At 45.9% G+C, this 24,390-nt stretch overlaps 2 protein-coding genes across 3 annotated transcripts in view; both read right to left on the bottom strand.

The window, feature by feature from the left end:
- bcs1l (BCS1 ubiquinol-cytochrome c reductase complex chaperone) overlaps positions 1-5,488 on the bottom strand; it is a 60,799-nt gene extending 55,311 nt beyond the window's left edge. The window contains exon 1 of one of the 2 annotated variants that reach the window (XM_087989410.1): positions 5,384-5,488. The gene's annotated coding sequence lies outside the window, so the exon portion shown is untranslated. The remainder of the gene's footprint in view (positions 1-5,383) is intronic. The other variant, XM_087989409.1, reaches the window with a different exon arrangement.
- A 10,726-nt stretch (positions 5,489-16,214) lies between these two features.
- Positions 16,215-24,390, bottom strand: part of LOC122551839 (ubiquitin carboxyl-terminal hydrolase 37) — a 64,540-nt gene continuing 56,364 nt past the window's right edge. Inside the window, exons 19-24 of the mRNA XM_087989407.1 lie at positions 23,703-23,860; positions 23,293-23,353; positions 20,842-20,957; positions 19,902-19,971; positions 17,657-17,795; positions 16,215-16,886 (exon numbers count right to left, since the gene is read on the bottom strand). Of these exons, the coding sequence (XP_087845533.1) occupies positions 16,796-16,886; positions 17,657-17,795; positions 19,902-19,971; positions 20,842-20,957; positions 23,293-23,353; positions 23,703-23,860 (635 nt within the window). The 3' untranslated portion in view covers positions 16,215-16,795. The remainder of the gene's footprint in view (positions 16,887-17,656; positions 17,796-19,901; positions 19,972-20,841; positions 20,958-23,292; positions 23,354-23,702; positions 23,861-24,390) is intronic.

Genomic DNA, 24,390 nt, shown 5'->3' with positions numbered 1-24,390 from the left:
TTACACACTCGCCCTAATGTACACTGTGCTCACACTCGCCCTATTGTACACGCTGCTCACACTGTTTACACACTCACCCTGATGTACAGTGCTCACACTCACTGTTTACACACTCGCCCTAATGTACATGGTGCTCACACTCACTGTTTACACACTCGCCCTAATGTACACGGCGCTCACCCTCACTGTTTACACACTCGTCCTAAATGTACACGGTGCTCACACTCGCTCTAATGTACACGGTGCTCACCCTCACTGTTTACACACTCGCCCTAATGTACATGGTGCTCACCCTCACTGTTTACAAACTCGCCCTAAATGTACACGGTGCTCACACTCGCCCTAATGTACACGGTGCTCACATTCACTGTTTACACACTCGCCCTAATGTACACTGTGCTCACACTCGCCCTATTGTACACGCTGCTCACACTGTTTACACACTCGCCCTGATGTACACAGTGCTCACACTCACTGTTTACACACTCGCCCTAATGTACATGGTGCTCACACTCACTGTTTACACACTCGCCCTAATGTACATGGTGCTCACGCTCACTGTTTACACCCACGGCCTAAATGTACACGGTGCTCACACTCGCCCTAATGTACACGGTGCTCACCCTTACTGTTTACACACTTGCCCTAATGTACATGGTGCTCACCCTCACTGTTTACAAACTCGCCCTGATGTACACAGTGCTCACACTCACTGTTTACACACTCGCCCTAAATGTACACGGTGCTCACACTCGCCCTAATGTACACGGTGCTCACATTCACTGTTTACACACTCGCCCTAATGTACACTGTGCTCACACTCGCCCTATTGTACACGCTGCTCACACTGTTTACACACTCGCCCTGATGTACACAGTGCTCACACTCACTGTTTACACACTCGCCCTAATGTACATGGTGCTCACACTCACTGTTTACACACTCGCCCTAATGTACATGGTGCTCACGCTCACTGTTTACACACTCGCCCTAAATGTACACGGTGCTCACACTCGCCCTAATGTACACTGTGCTCACACTCACTGTTTACACACTCGCCCTAATGTACATGGTGCTCACCCTCACTGTTTACAAACTCGCCCTGATGTACACAGTGCTCACACTCACTGTTTACACACTCGCCCTAAATGTACACGGTGCTCACACTCACCCTAATGTACACGGTGCTCACACTCACTGATTACACACTCGCCCTAATGAACACGATGCTCACACTCACTGTTTACACACTCGACCTAAGGTACAGTGCTCACACTCACTGTTTACACACTCGCCCTAATGTACACGGTGCTCACCCTCACTGTTTACACACTCGCCCTAATCTACATGGTGCTCACATTCGCCCTAATGTACACGGTGCTCACTCTCACTGTTTACACACTCGCCCTAATGTACACGGTGCTCTCACTCACTGTTTACACACTTGCCCTAAATGTACACTGTGCTCACACTCACCCTAATGTACATGGTGCTCACACTCACTGTTTACACACTCGTCCTAAATGTACACGGTGCTCACACTCACCCTAATGTACACGGTGCTCACACTCACTGATTACACACTCGCCCTAATGAACACGGTGCTCACACTCACTGTTTACACACTCGACCTAATGTACAGTGCTCACACTCACTGTTTACACACTCGCCCTAATGTACACGGTGCTCACCCTCACTGTTTACACACTCACCCTAATCTACATGGTGCTCACATTCGCCCTAATGTACACGGTGCTCACACTCCCCCTAATGTACACGGTGCTCACACTCACTGTTTACACACTCGCCCTAATGTACACGGTGCTCTCACTCACTGTTTACACACTGGCCCTAAATGTACACGGTGCTCACACTCACCCTAATGTACACGGTGCTCACACTCACTGTTTACACACTCACCCTAATCTACATGGTGCTCACATTCGCCCTAATGTACACGGTGCTCACACTCGCCCTAATGTACACGGTGCTCACACTCACTGTTTACACACTCGCCCTAATGTACATGGTGCTCACACTCACTGTTTACACACTCGCCCTAATGTACATGGCGCTCTCACTCACTGTTTACACACTGGCCCTAAATGTACACGGTGCTCACACTCACCCTAATGTACACGGTGCTCACACTCACTGATTACACACTCGCCCTAATGTACACGGTGCTCACACTCACTGTTTACACACTCGCCCTAATGTACACTGTGCTCACACTCGCCCTATTGTACACGCTGCTCACACCGTTTACACACTCACTCTAATGTACACAGTGCTCACACTCACTGTTTACACACTCGCCCTAATGTACATGATGCTCACACTCACTGATTACACACTCGCCCTAATGTAAATGGTGCTCACCCTCACTGTTTACACACTCGCCCTAATGTACACGGTGCTCACCCTCACTGTTTACACACTCGCCCTAAATGTACACGGTGCTCACACTCACCCTAATGTACACGGTGCTCACACTCACTGATTACACACTCGCCCTAATGAACACGGTGCTCACACTCACTGTTTACACACTTGCCCTAATGTACATGGTGCTCACACTCACTGTTTACACACTCGCCCTAATGTACATGGCGCTCTCACTCACTGTTTACACACTGGCCCTAAATGTACACGGTGCTCACACTCACCCTAATGTACACGGTGCTCACACTCACTGATTACACACTCGCCCTAATGTACACGGTGCTCACACTCACTGTTTACACACTCGCCCTAATGTACACTGTGCTCACACTCGCCCTATTGTACACGCTGCTCACACCGTTTACACACTCGCTCTAATGTACACAGTGCTCACACTCACTGTTTACACACTCGCCCTAATGTACATGATGCTCACACTCACTGATTACACACTCGCCCTAATGTACATGGTGCTCACCCTCACTGTTTACACACTCGCCCTAATGTACACGGTGCTCACCCTCACTGTTTACACACTCGCCCTAAATGTACACGGTGCTCACACTCACCCTAATGTACACGGTGCTCACACTCACTGATTACACACTTGCCCTAAATGTACACGGTGCTCACACTCACCCTAATGTACACGGTGCTCACACTCACTGTTTACACACTCGCCCTAATGTACACGGTGCTCACACTCACTGATTACACACTCGCCCTAAATGTACACGGTGCTCACACTCACTGTTTACACACTCGCCCTAAATGTACACGGTGCTCACACTCACTGATTACACACTCGCCCTAAATGTACATGATGCTCACACTCACTGATTACACACTCGCCCTAATGTAAATGGTGCTCACCCTCACTGTTTACACACTCGCCCTAATGTACACGGTGCTCACCCTCACTGTTTACACACTCGCCCTAAATGTACACGGTGCTCACACTCACCCTAATGTACACGGTGCTCACACTCACTGATTACACACTCGCCCTAATGAACACGGTGCTCACACTCACTGTTTACACACTTGCCCTAAATGTACACGGTGCTCACACTCACCCTAATGTACACGGTGCTCACACTCACTGTTTACACACTCGCCCTAATGTACACGGTGCTCACACTCACTGTTTACACACTTGCCCTAAATGTACACGGTGCTCACATTCGCCGTAATGTACACGGTGCTCACCCTCACTGTTTAAACACTCGCCCTAAATGAACACGGTGCTCACACTCACTGTTTACACACTCGCCCTAATGTACACGGTGCTCACACTCACTGATTACACACTCGCCCTAATGAACACGGTGCTCACACTCACTGTTTACACACTCGCCCTAATGAACACGGTGCTCACACTCACTGTTTACACACTCGCCCTAATGAACACGGTGCTCACACTCACTGTTTACACACTCGCCCTAATGAACACGGTGCTCACACTCACTGTTTACACACTCGCCCTAATGAACACGGTGCTCACACTCACTGTTTACACACTCGCCCTAATGAACACGGTGCTCACACTCACTGTTTACACACTCGCCCTAATGAACACGGTGCTCACACTCACTGTTTACACACTCGCCCTAATGTACACGGTGCTCACACTCACTGTTTACACACTCGCCCTAAATGTACACGGTGCTCACACTCACTGATTACACACTCGCCCTAAATGTACATGATGCTCACACTCACTGATTACACACTCGCCCTAATGTAAATGGTGCTCACCCTCACTGTTTACACACTCGCCCTAATGTACACGGTGCTCACCCTCACTGTTTACACACTCGCCCTAAATGTACACGGTGCTCACACTCACCCTAATGTACACAGTGCTCACACTCACTGATTACACACTCGCCCTAATGAACACGGTGCTCACACTCACTGTTTACACACTTGCCCTAAATGTACACGGTGCTCACACTCACCCTAATGTACACGGTGCTCACACTCACTGTTTACACACTCGCCCTAATGTACACGGTGCTCACACTCACTGTTTACACACTTGCCCTAAATGTACACGGTGCTCACATTCGCCGTAATGTACACGGTGCTCACCCTCACTGTTTAAACACTCGCCCTAAATGAACACGGTGCTCACACTCACTGTTTACACACTCGCCCTAATGTACACGGTGCTCACACTCACTGATTACACACTCGCCCTAATGAACACGGTGCTCACACTCACTGTTTACACACTCGCCCTAATGAACACGGTGCTCACACTCACTGTTTACACACTCGCCCTAATGAACACGGTGCTCACACTCACTGTTTACACACTCGCCCTAATGAACACGGTGCTCACACTCACTGTTTACACACTCGCCCTAATGAACACGGTGCTCACACTCACTGTTTACACACTCGCCCTAATGAACACGGTGCTCACACTCACTGTTTACACACTCGCCCTAATGAACACGGTGCTCACACTCACTGTTTACACACTCGCCCTAATGTACACGGTGCTCACACTCACTGTTTACACACTCGCCCTAATGTACACGGTGCTCACACTCACTGTTTACACACTCGCCCTAATGTACACGGTGCTCACACTCACTGTTTACACACTCGCCCTAATGAACACGGTGCTCACACTCACTGTTTACACACTCGCCCTAATGTACACGGTGCTCACACTCACTGTTTACACACTCGCCCTAATGTACACGGTGCTCACACTCACTGTTTACACACTCGCCCTAATGTACACGGTGCTCACACTCACTGTTTACACACTCGCCCTAATGTACACGGTGCTCACACTCACTGATTACACTCGGGTTTTCACACTATTTTCTGTGTCAGTTTTACACAATTTTTTATTTTCTAATCTACACACTTTCTCACTATTTTTCACTCTGATTTGCACACTCCCTATTCTCACACTTACTCCGATTTGAACTTTAACTCCTCCCGCGCTGCCGATTCCGCTCGTTTCCGGTCCGCCGGTTGTTTACTTCCGGCCGGTGCCAGGACCCCGCGGAAGAGTTCCGGGCCCGGAGCAGGGAGGGACCCGGAGGTGGCTGCACACGGGGGGCGGGGCGGGGCGGGGCCTGAGGGAGCCTTCAGCAAACCAATCAGAACCTTCACAACCGGGGCGGGGGGAATGGGTTAACACTATTGGCTGGTTAACACTACTGGCTGGTTAGGGGCTGGTTAACGCTATTGGCTGGTTAACACCACTAGCTGGTTAGGGGCTGGTTAACGCTATTGGCTGGTTAATACTACTGGCTGGTTAGGGGCTGGTTAACACTATTGGCTGGTGCGGAGTTGTTTAACACTTGGTCCACTTTATTGGCTAGTTGGGTATTTTTCAGTTAAAACTGGTTGTTCTCCCCTGTTTTCCTGTACTTTTCCATTGTATTTCAGTTGCTCATTGTCCTATCCAATTCACCCTTAACACTGCGGTTTGAAGACATAATTTTTAAGGCATCTATACATCATCCACTGTGTCCTTCTCCTAGTGAATACCGAGAAAAAGTATTTGTGAAGGAACCTACCCACTTCATCAACTCTGCAGATAAATGCCTGCCAATGACCTTGAGTGGACTTACCTTTTCCCTATCTACTTTCTTGCTCCTTGTATATGCATAAAATATCTTGGGATTTTCCTTAATCCTGCTTGGCAAAGACACAGCCTCTTTTAGCCCACCCACCCCCAGTTCCTTGACTGAGTTCTTTCTGCTTTCTTTGAGGGCTCTGTCTGTCTTCAGTTTCCTAAGTCTTACAGACGCCTCTTTCTCCATATTATTTACAAGTCAGAGCTTTCCCATTTAAGACAGAAGAATGAAAACTATTTTCTTTCAAGGCTGAATGTCTTTGGAACTCTCTTCCGGAGAAGGTGAAGAAAGTAGATTTATATTTATAAAGCAGAGACAGATTATTGTTAAGCAAATGGTATCAGGGTTGGACATGTCGATTTGAGGTTACAATCAGATCAGCCCATGATCTTATTGAATGGAGGAATAGCTCAATGGAGCAACAGAAAGATGCCCTCCAACGCATCTCATCCACATCCCGCACCTCCACCCTCAGACCCCACCCCTCCAACCGTAACAAGGACAGAATGTCCCTGGTGCTCACCTTCCACCCAACAAACCTCCGCATAAACCAAATCATCCGCCAACATTTCCGCCACCTCCAAAAAGACCCCACCACCAGGAATATATTTCCCTCCCCACCCCTTTCCGCCTTCCGCAAAGACCGCTCCCTCTGTGACTACCTGGTCAGGTCCACGCCCCCCTACGACCCACCCTCCCATCCTGGCACTTTCCCCTGCGACCGCAGGAACGGTAAAACCTGTGCCCACACCTCCTCCCTCACCTCCATCCAAGGCCCTAAAGGAGCCTTCCACATCCATCAAAGCTTTACCTGCACATCCACTAATATCATTTATTGTATCCGTTGCTCCCGATGTGGTCTCCTCTACATTGGGGAGACTGGGCGCCTCCTAGCAGAGTGCTTCAGGGAACATCTCCGAGACACCTGCACCAATCAACCAAACCGCCCCGTGGCCCCAACACTTCAACTCCCCCTCCCACTCTGCTGAGGACATGGAGGTCCTGGGCTCTTTCACCGCCGCTCCCTCACCACCAGACGCCTGGAGGAAGAACGCCTCATCTTCCGCCTCGGAACACTTCAACCCCAGGGCATCAATGTGGACTTCAACAGTTTCCTCATTTCCCCTTCCCCCACCTCACCCTAGTTCCAAACTTCCAGCTCAGCACTGTCCCCATGACTTGTCCGGACTTGTCCGACCTGCCTATCTCCTTTTCCACCTATCCACTCCACCCTCTCCTCCCTGACCTATCACCTTCATCCCCTCCCCCACTCACCCATTGTACTCTATGCTACTCTCTCCCCACCCCCACCCTCCTCTAGCTTATCTCTCCACCCTTCAGGCTCTCTGCCTTTATTCCTGATGAAGGGCTTTTGCCCGAAACGTCAATTTCGCTGCTCGTTGGATGCTGCCTGAACTGCTGTGCTCTTCCAGCACCACTAATCCAGAATCTGGTTTCCAGCATCTGCAGTTATTGTTTTTACCGAACAGACTGGATAGCCTACTCCTACTCCCTTTTTCTATATTCATCTACCCTCCCTGTGAATTCAGATCCACAGCAATATGATTGACATTCAACTGCCTTCTGAAATAGACCAAACAATTTACTCAGCTTTAAGAACAATTAGTGACTGACAAAACACCTTGCCAGCAACTCTGATCCCAGTATTTAAAAATTGGCTGTACTGCGCTTGGGGAAATTCCTAATGTGCCACATAAATGTGTTGAAATGCTGTGTGGAATGGGGCATGGTTGGCTTTTATTACAGATCCTTAATAACCCTCAAAGAGTCAGAGGAGAGCAAGTATACATGCTAGAGTTTGGAAGAATTAGAGGAGATATAATTGGGGTACACAAGATGCTAAAGTCGATTAAAAAAGTAAACATAGAGCAGACATTTCCCATTGAGGGACAAATTAGAATGAGGGGTAATTGTTTTAAATCTGCTATCTCTTGGCCTAAAACAGAGCTATAAAGAAGGAATTTCTTTTCTCAAGAGTTGTGAATCTGTATAATTTATTATCTAGAGTGAGGGGATGCTGGGATTTTGAGTAAATTGGAGATAGATTTTTAATTAACTAATTTTAATTAGTAATTAAGGTTACCCTCCCACTCCACCAAGGACATGCAGGTCCTTGGACTCCTCCATCGCCAGACCATGGCAACACAACGGTTGGAGGAAGAGCACCTCATCTTCTGCCTGGGAACCCTCCAACCACAAGGGATGAACTCAGATTTCTCCAGTTTCCTCATTTCCCCTCCCACCCCACCTTGTCTCAGTCAAATCCCTCGAACTCAGCATCGCCTTCCTAACCTGCAATCTTCTTCCTGACCTCTCCACCCCCACCCCACTCCAGCCTATCACCCTCACCTTGACCTCCTTCCACCTATCGCATTTCCGACACCCCTCCCCCAAGTCCCTCCTCCCTACCTTTTATCTTAGCCTGCTGGACACACTTTCCTCATTCCTGAAGAAGGGCTTATGCCCGAAACGTCGATTCTCCTGTTCCCTTGGATGCTGCCTGACCCGCTGCGCTTTTCCAGCAACACATTTTCAGCTCTGATCTCCAGCATCTGCAGACCTCACTTTCTCCTACTGAAGGGTTATGGCAAGCAGGCAGGAAAATTGAATTGAGGCAGATAAAAGATCCATAACAGGCTGAATTGCAAAGTGACAATGCTCGTTGTAAATTACAAGCAGTCCCAGATTGTGAACAGGTTTCATTCTGGAATCTGTTTACAAATTGATTTGTACATCAGAACACAATGCAGGGCAATATAAAGGAGTTGTTTGTAATTACAGAATCTGTATGTCAGATCCTCAAAAATTTACACCCCTGATTGAGGTTACAGTTTATGTCACAGGTGCTTAAGAAAGCATTTAGCAGGCATGCCTTCATTGCTTAGACCATCGAGTATAGAAGTTGGGATGCCATGTGGAGGAGGTAAGGACATTGGTAAGAGCTAATCTGGAATACTGAGTCCAGTTCTGGTCACCCTGCTATAGCAAGGATATTATTAAATTGGAGAGGGTTCAGAAAAGAATTACTAGGATGTTGCTGGAACTGGAGGGTTTGAATTATAAAAATGGGCTGGGACTTTTTCACTGGAGCCTAGGAGATTGAGTGGTGACCTTTACAGAGGTTTACAAAATCATGAGGGACATTGATAAGGTGAATAGAAAAGGTTTTTTTCCCTAGCGTGGTCGAGTTCAAAATTAGGGGTCATATTTTTAAGGGGAGAAGAAGGAAGTTTTAAAAAGGACACAGAGCAACTGTTTTTTTTTTAAAAATAGAGTGGTTCATGTGTAGAATGAACTGCCAGATGAAGTGGTGGATGTGGATACAGTTACAGCCTTTAAAAAAACATTTGGATAAGTTCATGAATAGGAAAATATTTGAAGGGACATGGGCCAAACACAGGCAGGTTTGGGGAACATTATCAACATGGATTCCTAGCCTCTGACCTGCTCTTGTAATTACTGTATTTATGAGGCAAATCCAATTGTGTTTCTGGGGGATTCAGTGATGGTAACACAGTTGGACCAAAGGGTCTATTTCTGTGATCTAAGTCAGATATTCATAAATAAGGAACTCCTGTATTTTCTGTCAAACCACCAATTTCACCTTTCAATCCCCTTCTAATACACAAGTTTTTAAAACTATATCGAGCAAACATATTTTTAAAATTCACTCACGGGGATGTGGGCATCGCTGGCTAGGCCAGCATTTATTAGGTAAAAACAATGACTGCAGATGCTGGAAACCAGATTCCGGATTAGAGTGGTGCTGGAAAAGAACAGCAGGTCAGGCAGCAGCCGAGGAGCAGGAAAATCGACATTTCTGGCAAAAGCCCTTCATCTGGAATAAAGGCAGAGTGCCTGCAGGGTGGAGAGATAAATGAGAGGGGGTGGGGGTGGGGAGAAAGTAGCATAGAGTACAATAGGTGAGTGGGGGTGGGGATGGAGGTGATAGGTCCCTGACCTATCACCTTCATCCCCACCCCCATTCACCCATTGTAGTCTTTGCTACCTTCCCCCACACTCCTCCTTGACCTATCACTTTCATCCCCACCCCCATTGTATTCTTTGCTACCTTCCCCCCCACCCTCCTCCCTGACCTATCACCTCCATCCCCACCCCCATTCACCTATTGTACTCTATGCTACTTTCTCCCCACCCTCACCCCCCTCTCATTTATCTCTCCACCCTGCAGGCACTCTGCCTCTATTCCAGATGAAGGGCTTTTGCCCGAAACGTCGATTTTCCTGCTCCTCAGATGCTGCCTGAACTGCTGTGCTTTTCCAGCACCACTCTAATCTAGAATCAGCATTTATTGTCCATCCCTACTTGCCTTTGAGAAAGTGATGTGAGGGAGTTCAAGGATTTGAACCCAGCGACAGTGAAGGAACAGCGATATATTTTCAGGTCAGGATGGTGATTGGCTTGGAGGGGAACTTGCAGGGGTTGTATACCCATGTATCTGCTGCCCCTTGTCCTTCTGGATGGAAATGGACAGGTGCTGTCTGAGGATCTTTGGTGAATTCCTGCAGTGCATCTTGTGGATGGTACACACTGCTGCTACTGAGCGTTGGTAAGGGACAGAGCGGATGATGTGCCAAATCAAGTGGCTGCTTTGTCCTGCATGGTGTCGAGCTTCTTCAGGGTTGTTGAAACTGTACCCATCCAGGAAGTGGGGAGTCCACCATCAGTCTACAGACTTGTGCCTTGTAGATGGTAGAGACTGTGGGGAGTCAGGAGGTGAGTTACTCTCAGTATTCCTAGCTTCTGACCTGCTCTTGTAATTACTGAGTTTCTGGGGGAATTCAGAGATGGTAACGCAATTGAATCTCAAAGGCTGGTGATTAAATGGTCTTTTATTGGAGATGGTCAGCACCTAACATTTGAGTAATGTTATTTGCCACATATCAGCCCAAGCCTGGATATTGTTCAGATCTTGTTACATTTGAACATGGACTGCTTCAGTATTTGAGGAGTTGTGAATGGTGCCGAATATTGTGCAATGATCAGCGAACATCCCCATTTCTGACCTTATGATGAAGGGAAGGTCATTGATGAAGCAGATGAAGATTGCTGGGATCAGACACGACCCTGCGGAACTCCTGCAGAGATAATAGACAATAGGTGCAGGAGTAGGCCATTCTGCCCTTCGAGCCTGTACCACCATTCAATATGATCATGGCTGATCATCCTTAATCAGTATCCTCTTCCTGCGTTATCTCCATAACCCTTGATTCCAATATCTTTGAGAGCTCTATCCAACTCTTTCTTAAATGAATCCAGAGACTGGGCCGCCTCCACTGCCCTCTGGGGCAGAGCATTCCACACAGCCACCACTCTCTGGGTGAAGAAGTTTCTCCTCATCTTTGTCTTAAATGGTCCACCCCATATTTTTAAGCTGTGTCCTCTGGTTCGGCACTCACCCATCAGTGGAAACATGTTTCCTGCCTCCAGAGTGTCCAATCCTTTAATAATCTTATATGTCTCAATCAAATCTCCTCTCCATTTTCTAAATTCAAGGGTATACAAGCCCAGTCGCTCCAGTCTTTCAGTGTAAGGTAATCCCACCATTCTGGGAATTGATGTCCTGGAGCTGGGATAACTGACCCTCAATTAGATTAGATTACATTACAGTGTGGTAACAGGCCCTTCAGCCCAACAAGTCCACACCGACCCACCGAAGCGCAACCCACTCATACCCCTACATTTACCCCTTACCTAACACTATGGGAAATTGAGCATGGCCAATTCACCTGACCTGCACATCTTTGGACTGTGGGAGGAAACCGGAGCACCCGGAGGAAACCCATGCAAACACGGGGAGAACGTGCAAACTCCAGTCAGTCGCCTGAGGCGGGAATTGAACCCAGGTCTCTAACGCTGTGAGGCAACAGTGCTAACCACGGTGCCACCCACACTCATCTTCCAAAGTGTCAGATATGACTCCAAACAACTGTGTTTACCCACTGATACCCATTGACTCCAGTTTTGCCAGGGCTCCTCAATGCCACACTCCTCCTAATGCAGCCTTGATGTCAGGGGCTGTCAGTCTCCCCTCCCCTCTGGAATTCAGCTTCTTTTGAGCATGTTTGAACCAAGGCTGTAATGAGTTCAGGAGCTGAGTGGTTCTGGGGGAACCCAAACTGGGCATCACTGAGCGGGTACTGGTTGATAGCACTGTTGCTGACACCCTCCATCACTTTATTGACAAGAGAGTAGACTAATGGACAGGTTGGATTTGTCCTGCTTTTTGTACACAGGACATAACCTTGGAAATTTTCCACATCGTTGGGTAGAACAGCTTGGCTAGGGGAACGGCAAATTCTGGAGCACAAGTATTCAGTGCTATTGCTGGAATGTTGTCAGAGCCCACGACCTTTGCACTATCCTGTTTCTCCAACCATTTCTTAATATCATGTGGAATGAATTAAGTTGGCTGAAAACTGGTATCTCTGATGCTGGAGACCACTGGAGGAGACCCAGATGCAGCAGTCACTTGGCACCTCTAGCTGACAATTGCTTTGGAAACTTTAGCCATTCGGAGAGAATAGTTATCCAGCAACTCCCCAGAAGAGCAGGAATGTGGTGCATTGCTAATGACATTCAATGTCTGTGCAAGATGGGTGTCCTATAGAGTAAAGCATGAGTTCCTGGGTGAGGCAGTAGCGTTCTGATGCAGAGTACAATGGTCCATCCCTCCCACAAATACCTACTATTCATTTCAAGCCAACCTGAAATTCTTAAAGCAGAGCAAACTTCTTTTTTGAATGGAATCATCTTTTATTGTCACAAATCTCTGCGTGAGCTGTGTTTTTTAAAAAGAAATCACAGGGACAGCAGCAATCATCACAGGAAAAAAATTGATCTGCTAAAACACAGAAAAAAAACTTCAAAACACAGGGATGCTGCTCTCAGTCACACTTGAAGAAAAAAATGCCATAAATTCTGAGCAAAGGAAATCAAATGCATCTAATAAAGGTTGGGGCAGGTTATGTGGACAGAGCCCTTCCGTCAAAAAGAAATGTCCATCCCTTGCAAGAATGATGTTTTTCTCAGACATGAAATTAATTTCATTTACGTACATAAATATCTGGATATATTCTATAAATACGACCAGTCATACTGGATTGGTCTAGCCACGGAGCATCTCAGAATCAAACAAAATATACCGTCAGCTAACAAGTTCATGACAAATTTCAAAAAGCCAAACAGCTGGCAGCTCACGCTGCATGACCCTGCCCCGGCCATGCCCAAGGAGGGGCATTATCTCACTTAGCTTCCAGTCTGTGCTTGGCTTGGGATCAGCATTGTTGGCCTGACATTGCCGCAGTTATGAATCTGGAGAACAGGCGATTTGGCGTCACACCTGCAGAAGGCAGGAAACTTCGCAATCTTTCTCTTTGCCTCAGAAAGCCCAGCCCTGCGACAATCTAGTCAATGTTGGAAAGGGGAGAGGGGGTGTGTATTTCAACTCTCCCCTACACCCAACTCACCATAACCCACACAGGTTAAAAGAAAAATCAATGGTTACTTTTCAGAGAATCCTATAGTCGTTTAAATCAAGGGGTCTGCAAAAGCAATTGGGTGATTGCTCATGAAGCCATTTCCCAGGGTAAATATGCCCACAGAGGAATTCTGATAATAGGAGACACATTCACTGAATGCACCTTCCCAAGAAACAATGGGGAGCAGATAGTCCCTGAGGAAGAGGAACAGAGAAACCTGCATACATGGAGGAATGGAATAATCTATACTGACTGACAGGATTTTACAGATAAACCCTCAGGTCCCTTGTTTTGGTGTAAGTTCTGAAAGGAGGAGAAGGCTGACACACCAACCAAGGGAAATCTCTCTGATTTATGTTCCTACCCAAAGCAAAGCTCGCTGACAGTGTGGAGACTAAAAGAAACCAGCAGTTTGCAGTTCTCACTATTAAAGTAATTAATACCATTGCATTTGGGACTTGGAATCAAAACTCAATGGTTTTCAGAGTGGGGAAGGCTATCCAGCAAGCTGTGGTTTAGTAAGACCCTCTCCCAAATCCAAAGCATTGGATTTTAGAATCAGACCAGGAAAGCCTTAGGTAAACCTCATGAATCCAGGTCCTCAGTAACAAATGGTGCATGGTAATACCCGGACTGACTTGCTTTCTGATCACCAAGTCCCTTCATTTGCTCGGGAGCATGCAGTCTGTAATACTCTGAATGGGTGCTACTTATGCTCAAGTCAAAAGTGGTGGAAGAGGGAAGTGGGAGAGAAATGAGGACTAACGCGTGGTGGTTCTGCTGTCTATCACATACATTGTTAAGATATTTTGAAGCCAGAGACTTAGTAATTCTACAAGTCTGATATCCACAAACTGTGTTTGAGTGTGGAGAGTTGTATCACACCAAGTGAAGGGGGAAGAGAACTGAACATTTGACTGACTGGAGCTGGAGAAGATCAAAAAACAAGCAACTGGAGTTCTAGAGGGACAAAACATGCATTACAATCCCAACAACCCCTCCCCCTCAAGCAAAGCGCTTCCCTGACTGTCAGAATCCCTTTGTGCTGAGACAATGTGACAGACCCTTCCCACCAACCAAAATTAGCTGGTAGTCACCATTCCTGGTGCTTGTGGAATAGACTGAGCGAAGTTGTTGAGACAGAGAACTTAAGACACCTACCAGCACTTTCAAACAACAGGCAGATTTTGCTAATCCCCAATTGGTGTAAGGTACACCCCAGGGAGTTGGAGTGTCTTCATCTCTTCGTCATTTTCTAGATTAATTATTAAGAAATTGGGAAACAGTTCCCAATTGTGTTGGTGTTAAGCTGGTGTTCTTTTAAACGGAGAGCAATTTGAGAGGTTGTCACTTTCTGGTTACCATTCAAACAGAGCGCCCTGAAGCAAGGTGACCTGGGTACGTAATAACTGTAGTTAAGACTGCCCTGGGGCACTGGAGTACAAGCCAGATTGTGGAGACTGAACTGTAGCTGCAAGACCTGACCAATGCAAGAGAATGGGCAGCAAGCATGCAGACAGACCTGCTGTAATGATGAGATCTGTCAGTGATAATGTCCTGTCAGTTCCTCTTTCAGGAACTCCAGTGACAATGGCAGGGTCTGCGTCAAGGCTATCCAGCATCGCTTGGTGTTCTTCGCTGCCCATTAGGTCAGGTCCAGCAGTAATTACACTCACACCACCTCTCCCACACTCCTTAATACAAAAAGCAAAGCCAGTAGTTTCTTAGCAGTGGTGAACTCAAAGCACAAGGTGATTTAAAAATCAAAGGCAGAGGTTCTCGCTGAGTGCTGCGGTGATGGTAGCTAATTCCACCATAAAAACGTCAACATTGCAACATCTCAAAAGGTGCTTTAGATACGGCATTATTTTCAAAAAATTAATAATTTATTCGATGCTTTAATTGTACAAACACTGCGCCCAGCGCCCAGGTAGGAGGAAAGGACAGAATCTCAGGGAGCTTAGACCTGCAGTGAGAAAAGCCCTTAACTGATGGCGAGTTTTTTTTTTTGACTATCCCCCCACACTCTCTGAGCAGATTCAGGGGCCTAGTTTCTGGTTTTAGATGGATAGAGGGGAGCTTTGGGAAGAGAGGCACGGTGTAGGAGGGAATTGTTTCCAGTGTATTAGCCTCAAGAAGCACAGAGGGGTGGGGAAAATAAAGTGCAGTGTGAAATAATGAGGCTGAACCACAGGCTTATCCCTCAGCCTGACAAAGTGAGGCAGCAAGTTATCAGCAACCAAAACAACTTTCCAACAGCCCTACAACACAAACTTATTTTTAGAAAAGCTTATTCTTCACACAGGAATAATCTCAGATCAGACAAGGACTTTGAGCTTGTGTGTGTTTGGACAAATAATTCAATTCCAGTGTAACTGACACTGCTACAACTTAAGACAGCTTTGAAAGTAGGAGTTCTCCACTGTCTCAAGGAAACCTCACTCAGGGCTACAAGCTTTCCGAAAACTTTATAAGTAAGGCAGAGGAGAGGGGGTTGGATTGTAATAGTAGGAATAGTGCTTACTGTGCGGGGGTGGGGGTGAGGATTCTGACAAAGTGAAGCCACAGAAACTGTTTACGTGAGAATCTCAAACTTTGCCTGCCCGCCCATCTGAAAGAAAAGTCTCACACCCCCAAGCACATGTAAATACAGTGTTAATGCTGACCAAAAAAACTTACATCTTATAACTAGACTATACAAAAACCAAACCTAAACCCTCTAAGTCTCAGGTGAGTGTGTCACAGGGAGACTTGGGTCAGGATCCACTCTCCCTTTTCAGTTGGCACACACAAACCTCTTTCGGGGTAGGAACAGCAACTTTAGAACCATATATTATTTTTTTTTCTCCTGTTTTAAAAAAAAATCATAAACCCTTAAATCGAAACAGTCTCGTGATACAATTCCAACTTGAATTCCTTGAAAATCTTTGGAAATAGTGACAGATTGACACCAGTAATTGTCTAGGACTTCTGTAACCCTCTCAGGCTTCTGGCTGTAAGAAGAATGAGTTCATCGCACAATCAACTTGGAATGTTGACCTTCAGCACCATTTCCTGACTTCAATAACCAAACAAGTGAAGGCCCTGGATCACTGCAGCCCGGTGAAGATCTATCACTACTTTAGGAGGTATTTATCCCAGGACTAGCTGTAAGTGACATTTAGTCCCTGGTAGTATAGTGCTAGCAGAACTAGCTCCTGTATTAAAGTTCACACATCGTCACAGAGGTTGTAACACAGGCCTGCTGGAGTCCAAACCAGTTGGTTGTGAGCACTTCTCCTCTTCCTCCGCCAACTCTTCCAGTATCTCTCTGTGGCAAAGTCAAACAGAGAAGATTAGTAACAGAACTGTCCCCAAGCCAGCATTGTATGCAAGGAGAAAAGGAGTGTCTTGCAGACACTGCCTCCAACTTGCACCACAAACACACAAGACACCTCAGGTATTGCAAAACAGGAGCCGCTACCTAACACTGCTCTCTCTCGGGCTCAAGTTGGCAGGAAATATGCCAATATTTATCATTCAATCACTACAAGTATACGATCTGCTACATGGGCTAGGTATGGGATTGGGGCAGGAAGTCACTGCAATAACAAGAGCAGGATTTGGATAGAGAGTTACAGCAACGACAGGTTCAGGGTAGTGAGTGTTTAATGCAATGAAAGGCACTGACTTGGGTTGAAGTGGAAGGAGTGAGTTACTACAGGAACAGGCATGGAATCGGCTGGTGGGATTGGAGAAGGAAGCCAACTACAACAACAGGATGGGGGTCCAGGCAAATTAGTACACAATACATCCCTCAGTAATTGTCAGTGGAATACATGTTTGATTTCTTTCACCTAACCCAGAAGAGACAATTACGGTCCCTCCTCAGATCAGTTAATTCTGTGGATTGAAGTCAGCATTGACTTTCAAACTAAGCTAACCACTGAACAAAGTGGCCACGTCGCCAAGGAGTCAAGACAAATATTATTCTGTAAGCAAAAAAGCACAAAGGGAAAAACTGCCCATCAGCCAGATTTGCAGGTGTACAGTTGATCTCATGAGGATGTGTGAAGGGGGTTTGACTCATCAAGTTCTTACTTGTGCATGTAGAAAAAGATGTAGCCGCTCTTGTCTCGGTCTGACTGCACTGTGCCTTCCATTGTCTTGGATACCTCCAGATCATTGTACGTCAACCAGGTCTGCTTCTTTATATCATACACATCACTAATGTAGTGCCCTTCACAAAATAAAAAGTCACGAGTGGTCAACCAGCTATACAATAAATGAGGTGCTAATTATTCAGCCCCTTACATCTATTCCACCCATTCAATAACATCATAGCCCATTCTTTAACCTAATGCCTATTCTCTATATCCCTTGATTGAGTGTCCAAGAATCTAGCATTCTAGTCTCAATATACTCACTTACTTGTATCCACAGCAGCCGAAAGGTACCCAGCCCACGTGAAGCAATTATAGAGGGCAGTCAAGGGTCACCTAGATTGCTGTGGGCCTGCAGTCACGTATAGGCCAGACCAGGATGGTCCATGGTCACTATTACGGAGATCAGTTTTCAACCCACATTCTCAGAACTTTAGCTTGGGTTAGTGGGTTTTGAGAAGATTGAGAAACAAATTAGAGGAAAAGTTTGAGACCATCAATAATACTGGCGTAAAATTCACTAAAGAGGAGGAAAGCAATAACAAACTGCCATTCCTAAATGTCACAGTAGAGTGAACAGTCAATGGGGAACTTCAAACCAGCATCCACAGGAAAACACCACATACGGACCAAATATTGAACTACAGAAGCAATCATCCCAACGCCCACAAACAAAGCTGCAACAGAACATTATTTCAACCAGCTACCACACACTGCAGCACAGAGGAACTACGAAGAGCAGAGGAAAATCACCTATACAATGTATTCAAAAAGAATGAGTACCCAATGAACACAGTCCACTAATTTCTCAGCAACAAACCCAAACAAGCAGACAAAATACGTACAGAAACCCTAGCCACTTTCCCCTATATCAAAGGCATCTCGGAAATGACTGTCAGACTACTCAGACCCCTTGGCATCATGGTAGCCCACAAACCCACCAACACACTGAAACAGCAGCTAATGAACTTGAAAGGCCCTATACAGACAGAAAGCAAAATTAATGTCATTTACAAAATACTGTGCAAGGACTGTAACAAACACTACATTGGACAAACAGGCAGAAAACTAACCACCAGGATACATGAACACCAACTAGCCACAAAACGACAGGACGCTCTCTCACTAGTATCCTCACATACGGATGAGGAAGGACACCACTTCGACTGGGACAACACATCCATCCTAGGACAAGGCAAACAGAGACATGCATAGGAACTCCTAGAATCATGGCATTCCAACTGGAACTCTATCAACAAACACCGGGTTAGACCCCATTTACCACCCTCAGAAAAAGAACAGAAAATGACATCACCATAGAAAATGACAAAACCAACCCAAGGAAACCTATACACAAACAGAAACTGGGTCACTAACACCAGCGCTTCACTGGAGGCTCACTGATGAGGTTACCTAGTATGGTGACGAAACGTCTAAAAACAAACCCTCCAACTCAGCGAGCACACTTACATTTAGCTTGGGTCTCTGGATTATTAGTGTTGCCTTAACTTTATCCAAAGACTCTTCGACAGAGATTTGTAGCCTTCTCTGCTTTTACAACTAACACAAAATACTTCATCACAGATACAAATCCACATCATCCCCGAATCCCAGGTTATATTGGCCAGGCATGTCATTTAATCTACCCCATCTACCACCCAGAAAAAGAGAACAGGAAATGACAACACCAACCCAAAGAAACCCAAACATATAAATAGACAGCAGGGATCATATACAGTGCTTCGCCTGAGGCCCACTGAAGGTGTTACCTAGTAGGGTGACGAAATGTCTGAAAATGAAACTTCCAGCTCAGCGAGCAAACCTACATCCAGAACCTCAACCTGAGCTACAAATCTTCTCACAACTCGCTACGATTTAATCTGGTTGCAAATCATATTTTTCAGATAAGGATAAGGGCAGCAGGTCCACAAGAATTCCACCATCCACACGCTTCTGACCAAGACACTCACCAGCCTCCCTTGGAAATATAACGCTGTTGCTTCAATGTCACTAGGTCAAAATCCTGGAACTCCCTCCCTTTCAGCACTGTGCGCGTATAACATGCCAGATGGATTGTGGTGGTTAAAGCACTGGAGTGATTAGGGACAGGCAGTAACTCTTGACCCAGCCAGTGATGCCCATATCTTTTTCTGAAAAAGAATGAACAACTATCTGGTACCTACCAGAAGAGGAGGAGCTGCCGATGTGACTGACCACACTGATTAGCCGGTAAGAATGTGCAAGTTCACCTGTCTGCAGGAACAGAAACCCAGTTAGTAAAAGGTCTCAACAGATAACAGTATTGACCATAATAAGTCAATACAAAGAACCAAAGCCAACATGAGGAAAACATTTGGATGCAGCGATGGTTAGATTGGGAATGTGCTGCCTGAGAATGTGTTGGAGGTAGATTGAATTATGGCTTTCAAATGAGATTGGGATCATTATCTGTGAGATGGGAAAGATTTAAAAGGGACCCAAGGGGCAACATTTTCACGCAGAGTGCGGTGCATGTATGGACTGAGCTGCCAGAGGAAGTGGTGTAGGTTGGTACAATTACAAAATTTAAAAGGCATCTGGATGGGTACATGAATAATAAGGGCTTAGAGGGACTTGGGCCAAACGCTGGCAAATGGGGCTAGATTAATTTAGGATATCTGGTCGGCACGAGGACCGAAGGATCAGTTTCTGTGCTGTACATCTCTATGATTCTAAAAAGAGGGAAGATTGTAGGGCAGGAGTGTGGGAGTAGCCTCAATGATCCTGCAGAAAGCAGTCATGGACAATGACCTCTTCTCTGCTGTGAACATTCTATTCTAAGACAGAACACCTGAGAGTATTAGCCACAATCTGCAGCAGCTCTGCCCAGACTGACTATGCAATACAAGTCTAAATTGGAGGTTAGGGATCTTGACAGAAGGACAGCATACTTCCCAATCCCACAGGGTCAGGGTGAATGGAGGGGTCGGGGGAAAGAGCAAGGGGAGGATCTTGACGTACCCTCCAATTTGGCACTGCACCTCCAATGTCACGAATTTCCTAATGGACAGATTTGCATGGCTGCTAGCCACAGCTCCCCAACTGCACACTGTTCACATGTGCTCTCACTCTCTCACACCTCACCTCTGCATTTCTTTTTAATTCCTCAGCCTCAACCTCACTATAATCCATGTCCAGGATTTCTTCATTGCCAGAATCTTCATCTGAGCCCATAAGATCACCAATGCAGTTATTGAACTCTGAAACGATTTATGATGATTTCATTGCAAGAGAATTAAAACAAAGATCACTTTACCACTAATTAAAAAATGAGAATACAGCAAGTCTCACAAAGTGCTGTTTCAGGAAGAACTATCTGTCCATACTTTGTTTTCTGTGGGTCATCCATTATTGAATTCACCTCCTTCGAATGGAGAGGCACAGTACAGAGATTATGTTGCACATTTATTTGTTGCTTTTGCAGAACTGGTTTGGAAAGGATGGGGTAAAGAGCTTCTAATGAAAGCAAAATACTGCAGATGCTGGACACAAACACAGGATATGCTGGAGAACCTCAGCAGGTCTGTGGTATCTGTAGAGAGTAACAAAGTTAATGTTTCAAATCCAATATGATTCTTTTTTAGAACAATACTAACTCTGTTTCTCACTCGACAGACACTGCCAGACCTAGCGACTGATACAACTGAGTGGCTTGCTCGAACATTTCAGAGGGCAGTTGAGAGTAAACCAGCTGTGGGTCTGGAGTCACATGTAGGCTAGACCAGGTAAGGACTGGCAGATATCCTTCCCTAAAGCTCGTTAGTGAACCAGATAGGGGTTTTCCAACAACTGACAATGGTTTCATGGTCTTCAGTTGACTCTTAATTCCAGATAGTTTTTATTGAATTCAAATTCCACAACCTGCTGTGGGGGATTCGAACCCAGGTCCCCAGAATATTATAATAGGTTTCTGGACTAATAGTAGAGAGGTAATGTCACTAGGCCATTGCATCCTCTAGAAATTCACCAAAGATCCTTAGACAGCACCTTCCAAACCCACAACCACTTCCATCGAGAAGGACAAGGGCATTAAGTACTTGGGAACACCACCCCCTGCAAGTTCCCCTCCAAGCCACTCACCATCCTGACTTGGAAATATACCTCCGTTCCTTCACAGTCATTGGGTCAAAATCCTGGAATTCCCTCCCTAAGGTCATTGTGGGTCAACGCACAGCAAGTGGACTGCAGCAATTTAAAGCAGCAGCTCACCCCCACCTTCTCAAGGGCAAATAGGGATGGGCTATCAATGCTGGCCCAGCCAGCAACATCTAAGTCCCACGAATGAAATTTAAAAAAAAGACCTGCTTAGTTTCTCCAGCAGTTTCTACTTTTGGTTCTAACACTGAGCCCGGAGGGAGAGTTTTGCCCACTTGTGAGATAAATAACTGAACATCACTACTCTCTCCCCTTTAGCTAATTCAATACCTACTTTGAAATACCTTTTAAATTATTGACAAATAACAGGCCACCAGTATCATACCCCAGACTTATGCAATAAGAGGCTTGCCCAAGTATACTTCACCTCAATGTAAAATGGTCTTTAAGACATAGCTCATGCCAGGGAGAAGCAAATCCTTAATTCTGTTAATATAGTTCATAACGTGTATATATATATATAGAATCATAGAAGCATACCATACAGGAGTAGGCCATTTGGCTCTTCCTGAAGAAGGGCTTATGCCCGAAACGTCGATTCTCATGTTCCTTGGATGCTGCCTGACCTGCTGCGCTTTTCCAGCAACACATTTTCAGCATTTGGCCTATCAAGCCTGCTCTGCCTTTCAATATGATCATGGCTGATCGTCCAACCCTGTGCTCTGTTCCCACTTTCTCATGGTAATTTCTAATTAACCTAATCTAATTTCTAATTGATCCAAAGATGTGCAGATTAGGTGGACAGGCCATGCTCAATTGCCCCGCAATGTCCAGGAATGCACAGACTGGGTGGATTGGCCAAGGGTACTGCAGGGTTAAGGGGAATAGGGTGGAGACAAAGTGAGAGAGAGAGGGGAAGTCTATACCTGGGTGGGATGCTCTTTGGAGGGTCTGCACAGACGTGATGGGCCAAATAGCTTCTTTCAGCACTGTAGGGATTCTATGATTCTAACCTGGTCAAGGATGTTATTACACACCTCTGGAGCAGGTAGGACTTGAACGCAGGTAGGGGCATTACCACTGCACAAGAGCCCTAATATAGTACACCTTGATTCTGTTTGTGACACTCTCACCCAAGCCACAAGTGATGACAACTGATACCCCAGCATAGCACAGAGCTCATGAGTAACTCTGTCAAGGGCAGAGGCAGTGCTGCATTTTTGAAAGTCTTGTCTTTTCGGTGAGACTTTAAACCGAGAGTCTACATGTCAAGAGAAAGGATCCCATGAATTTATCTAAAGGTAACATTTTTTGCAATGTTTCCAACCATTGTTTACTGCTTGCAAACCTGACAGAAAAACCAGTTGACACATATGTATCAGCAAACACAACTGAAAACAGTAATGAAGCAAAAACTACTGCAGGTCAGTGGTACCTTACCCTGGATACTCAGCTCTGTTGCCCTCTTTAAATCATCATCTTCTTTCATTTCTCGCGCTTCCTGACAAATCACAGAGAATTTGTTTAGCAATTTGGGTTAATGACTCTGGGTTAATGACAAATAGCATTCACCGTGGTTTCCACATACACTGTTATCAAATAACACAAGTCAGGCAAATGGAGAGCAACAGGGCATACTAGGTTTAAATGTCACAAGCTTAGGGTCTATTCCAGAATTTGAGCCAATGATACTGCCAGGTGCCGGTAATGGTCTCTCGGGATGTTGATAACCCAAGCCTGTCAAGTAATGGAAGCCTCATAAGGTCGGCTTTTTGGCAAACAAAAAATCCAAACTTCCTTCTGATCAAAAGCACATATTAACCATATAGCCAGAGCTTCCAAGTGCTAACCTGTTCCTGGAGACTTTGGGCCAGTGCTTGCTGTAACTCTTGTTCCTCTCGCTCCCTGTCCAGGTCATACTGCTGCATCCAGTCCATCTCACACTGGGAGTCCTCTGGAGTTTTATTCTCCTTGTTCTCATCAAAGTCTTTCGTGACTTCGGCAGGCTCTATTCAAATAAGTTTAAGATGTTAAAGGACTCAAGTAAATTAAAAATAAAACAACTATTTATGCTGGTTAGGGAGCAAACAACTCGGGCATGAAATCTCAAATCCAAGTCTTTCAACAGAGTAATTAGTAAATATAATGTTAGGAACATTACTCCGAATGGAAACTGATGCAGAGTCAGTTATTCATTTCAAAGTGGAGGCTGATAAATGTCTGTTAAAAAAGTTGATATTGTGAATACCATGGCATTCAAGGCGAAGGGCCAAATGCTGGAAAATGAGATTAAAACAGGTGGCTGTTTCTGACTGGCGTGGATACAATGGTCTGTCCTGCAAATTCCCCTGACTGTAAGATAGGAGTGAAGCTCAAAAATCATTCAACATCTCACCCGCCCATGTGGCAAAGCAGCATCTTCCCAGCCAGCATGGAAACAAACCCTTCGGTCCAACCTGTTCATGCCGACCAGATATGCCACGCAATCTAGATTAGATTACTTAGTGTGGAAACAGGCCCTTTGGCCCAAGTCCACAC

This window comes from Chiloscyllium plagiosum, unplaced genomic scaffold, assembly GCF_037043375.1.
Source record: "Chiloscyllium plagiosum isolate Xiang-an unplaced genomic scaffold, Cpla_swu_hap1 HiC_scaffold_7, whole genome shotgun sequence".
NCBI lineage: Eukaryota > Metazoa > Chordata > Chondrichthyes > Orectolobiformes > Hemiscylliidae > Chiloscyllium > Chiloscyllium plagiosum.
Note: the sequence above shows the minus strand (reverse complement) of the source record. Positions and strands in the feature narration are given on the sequence as shown.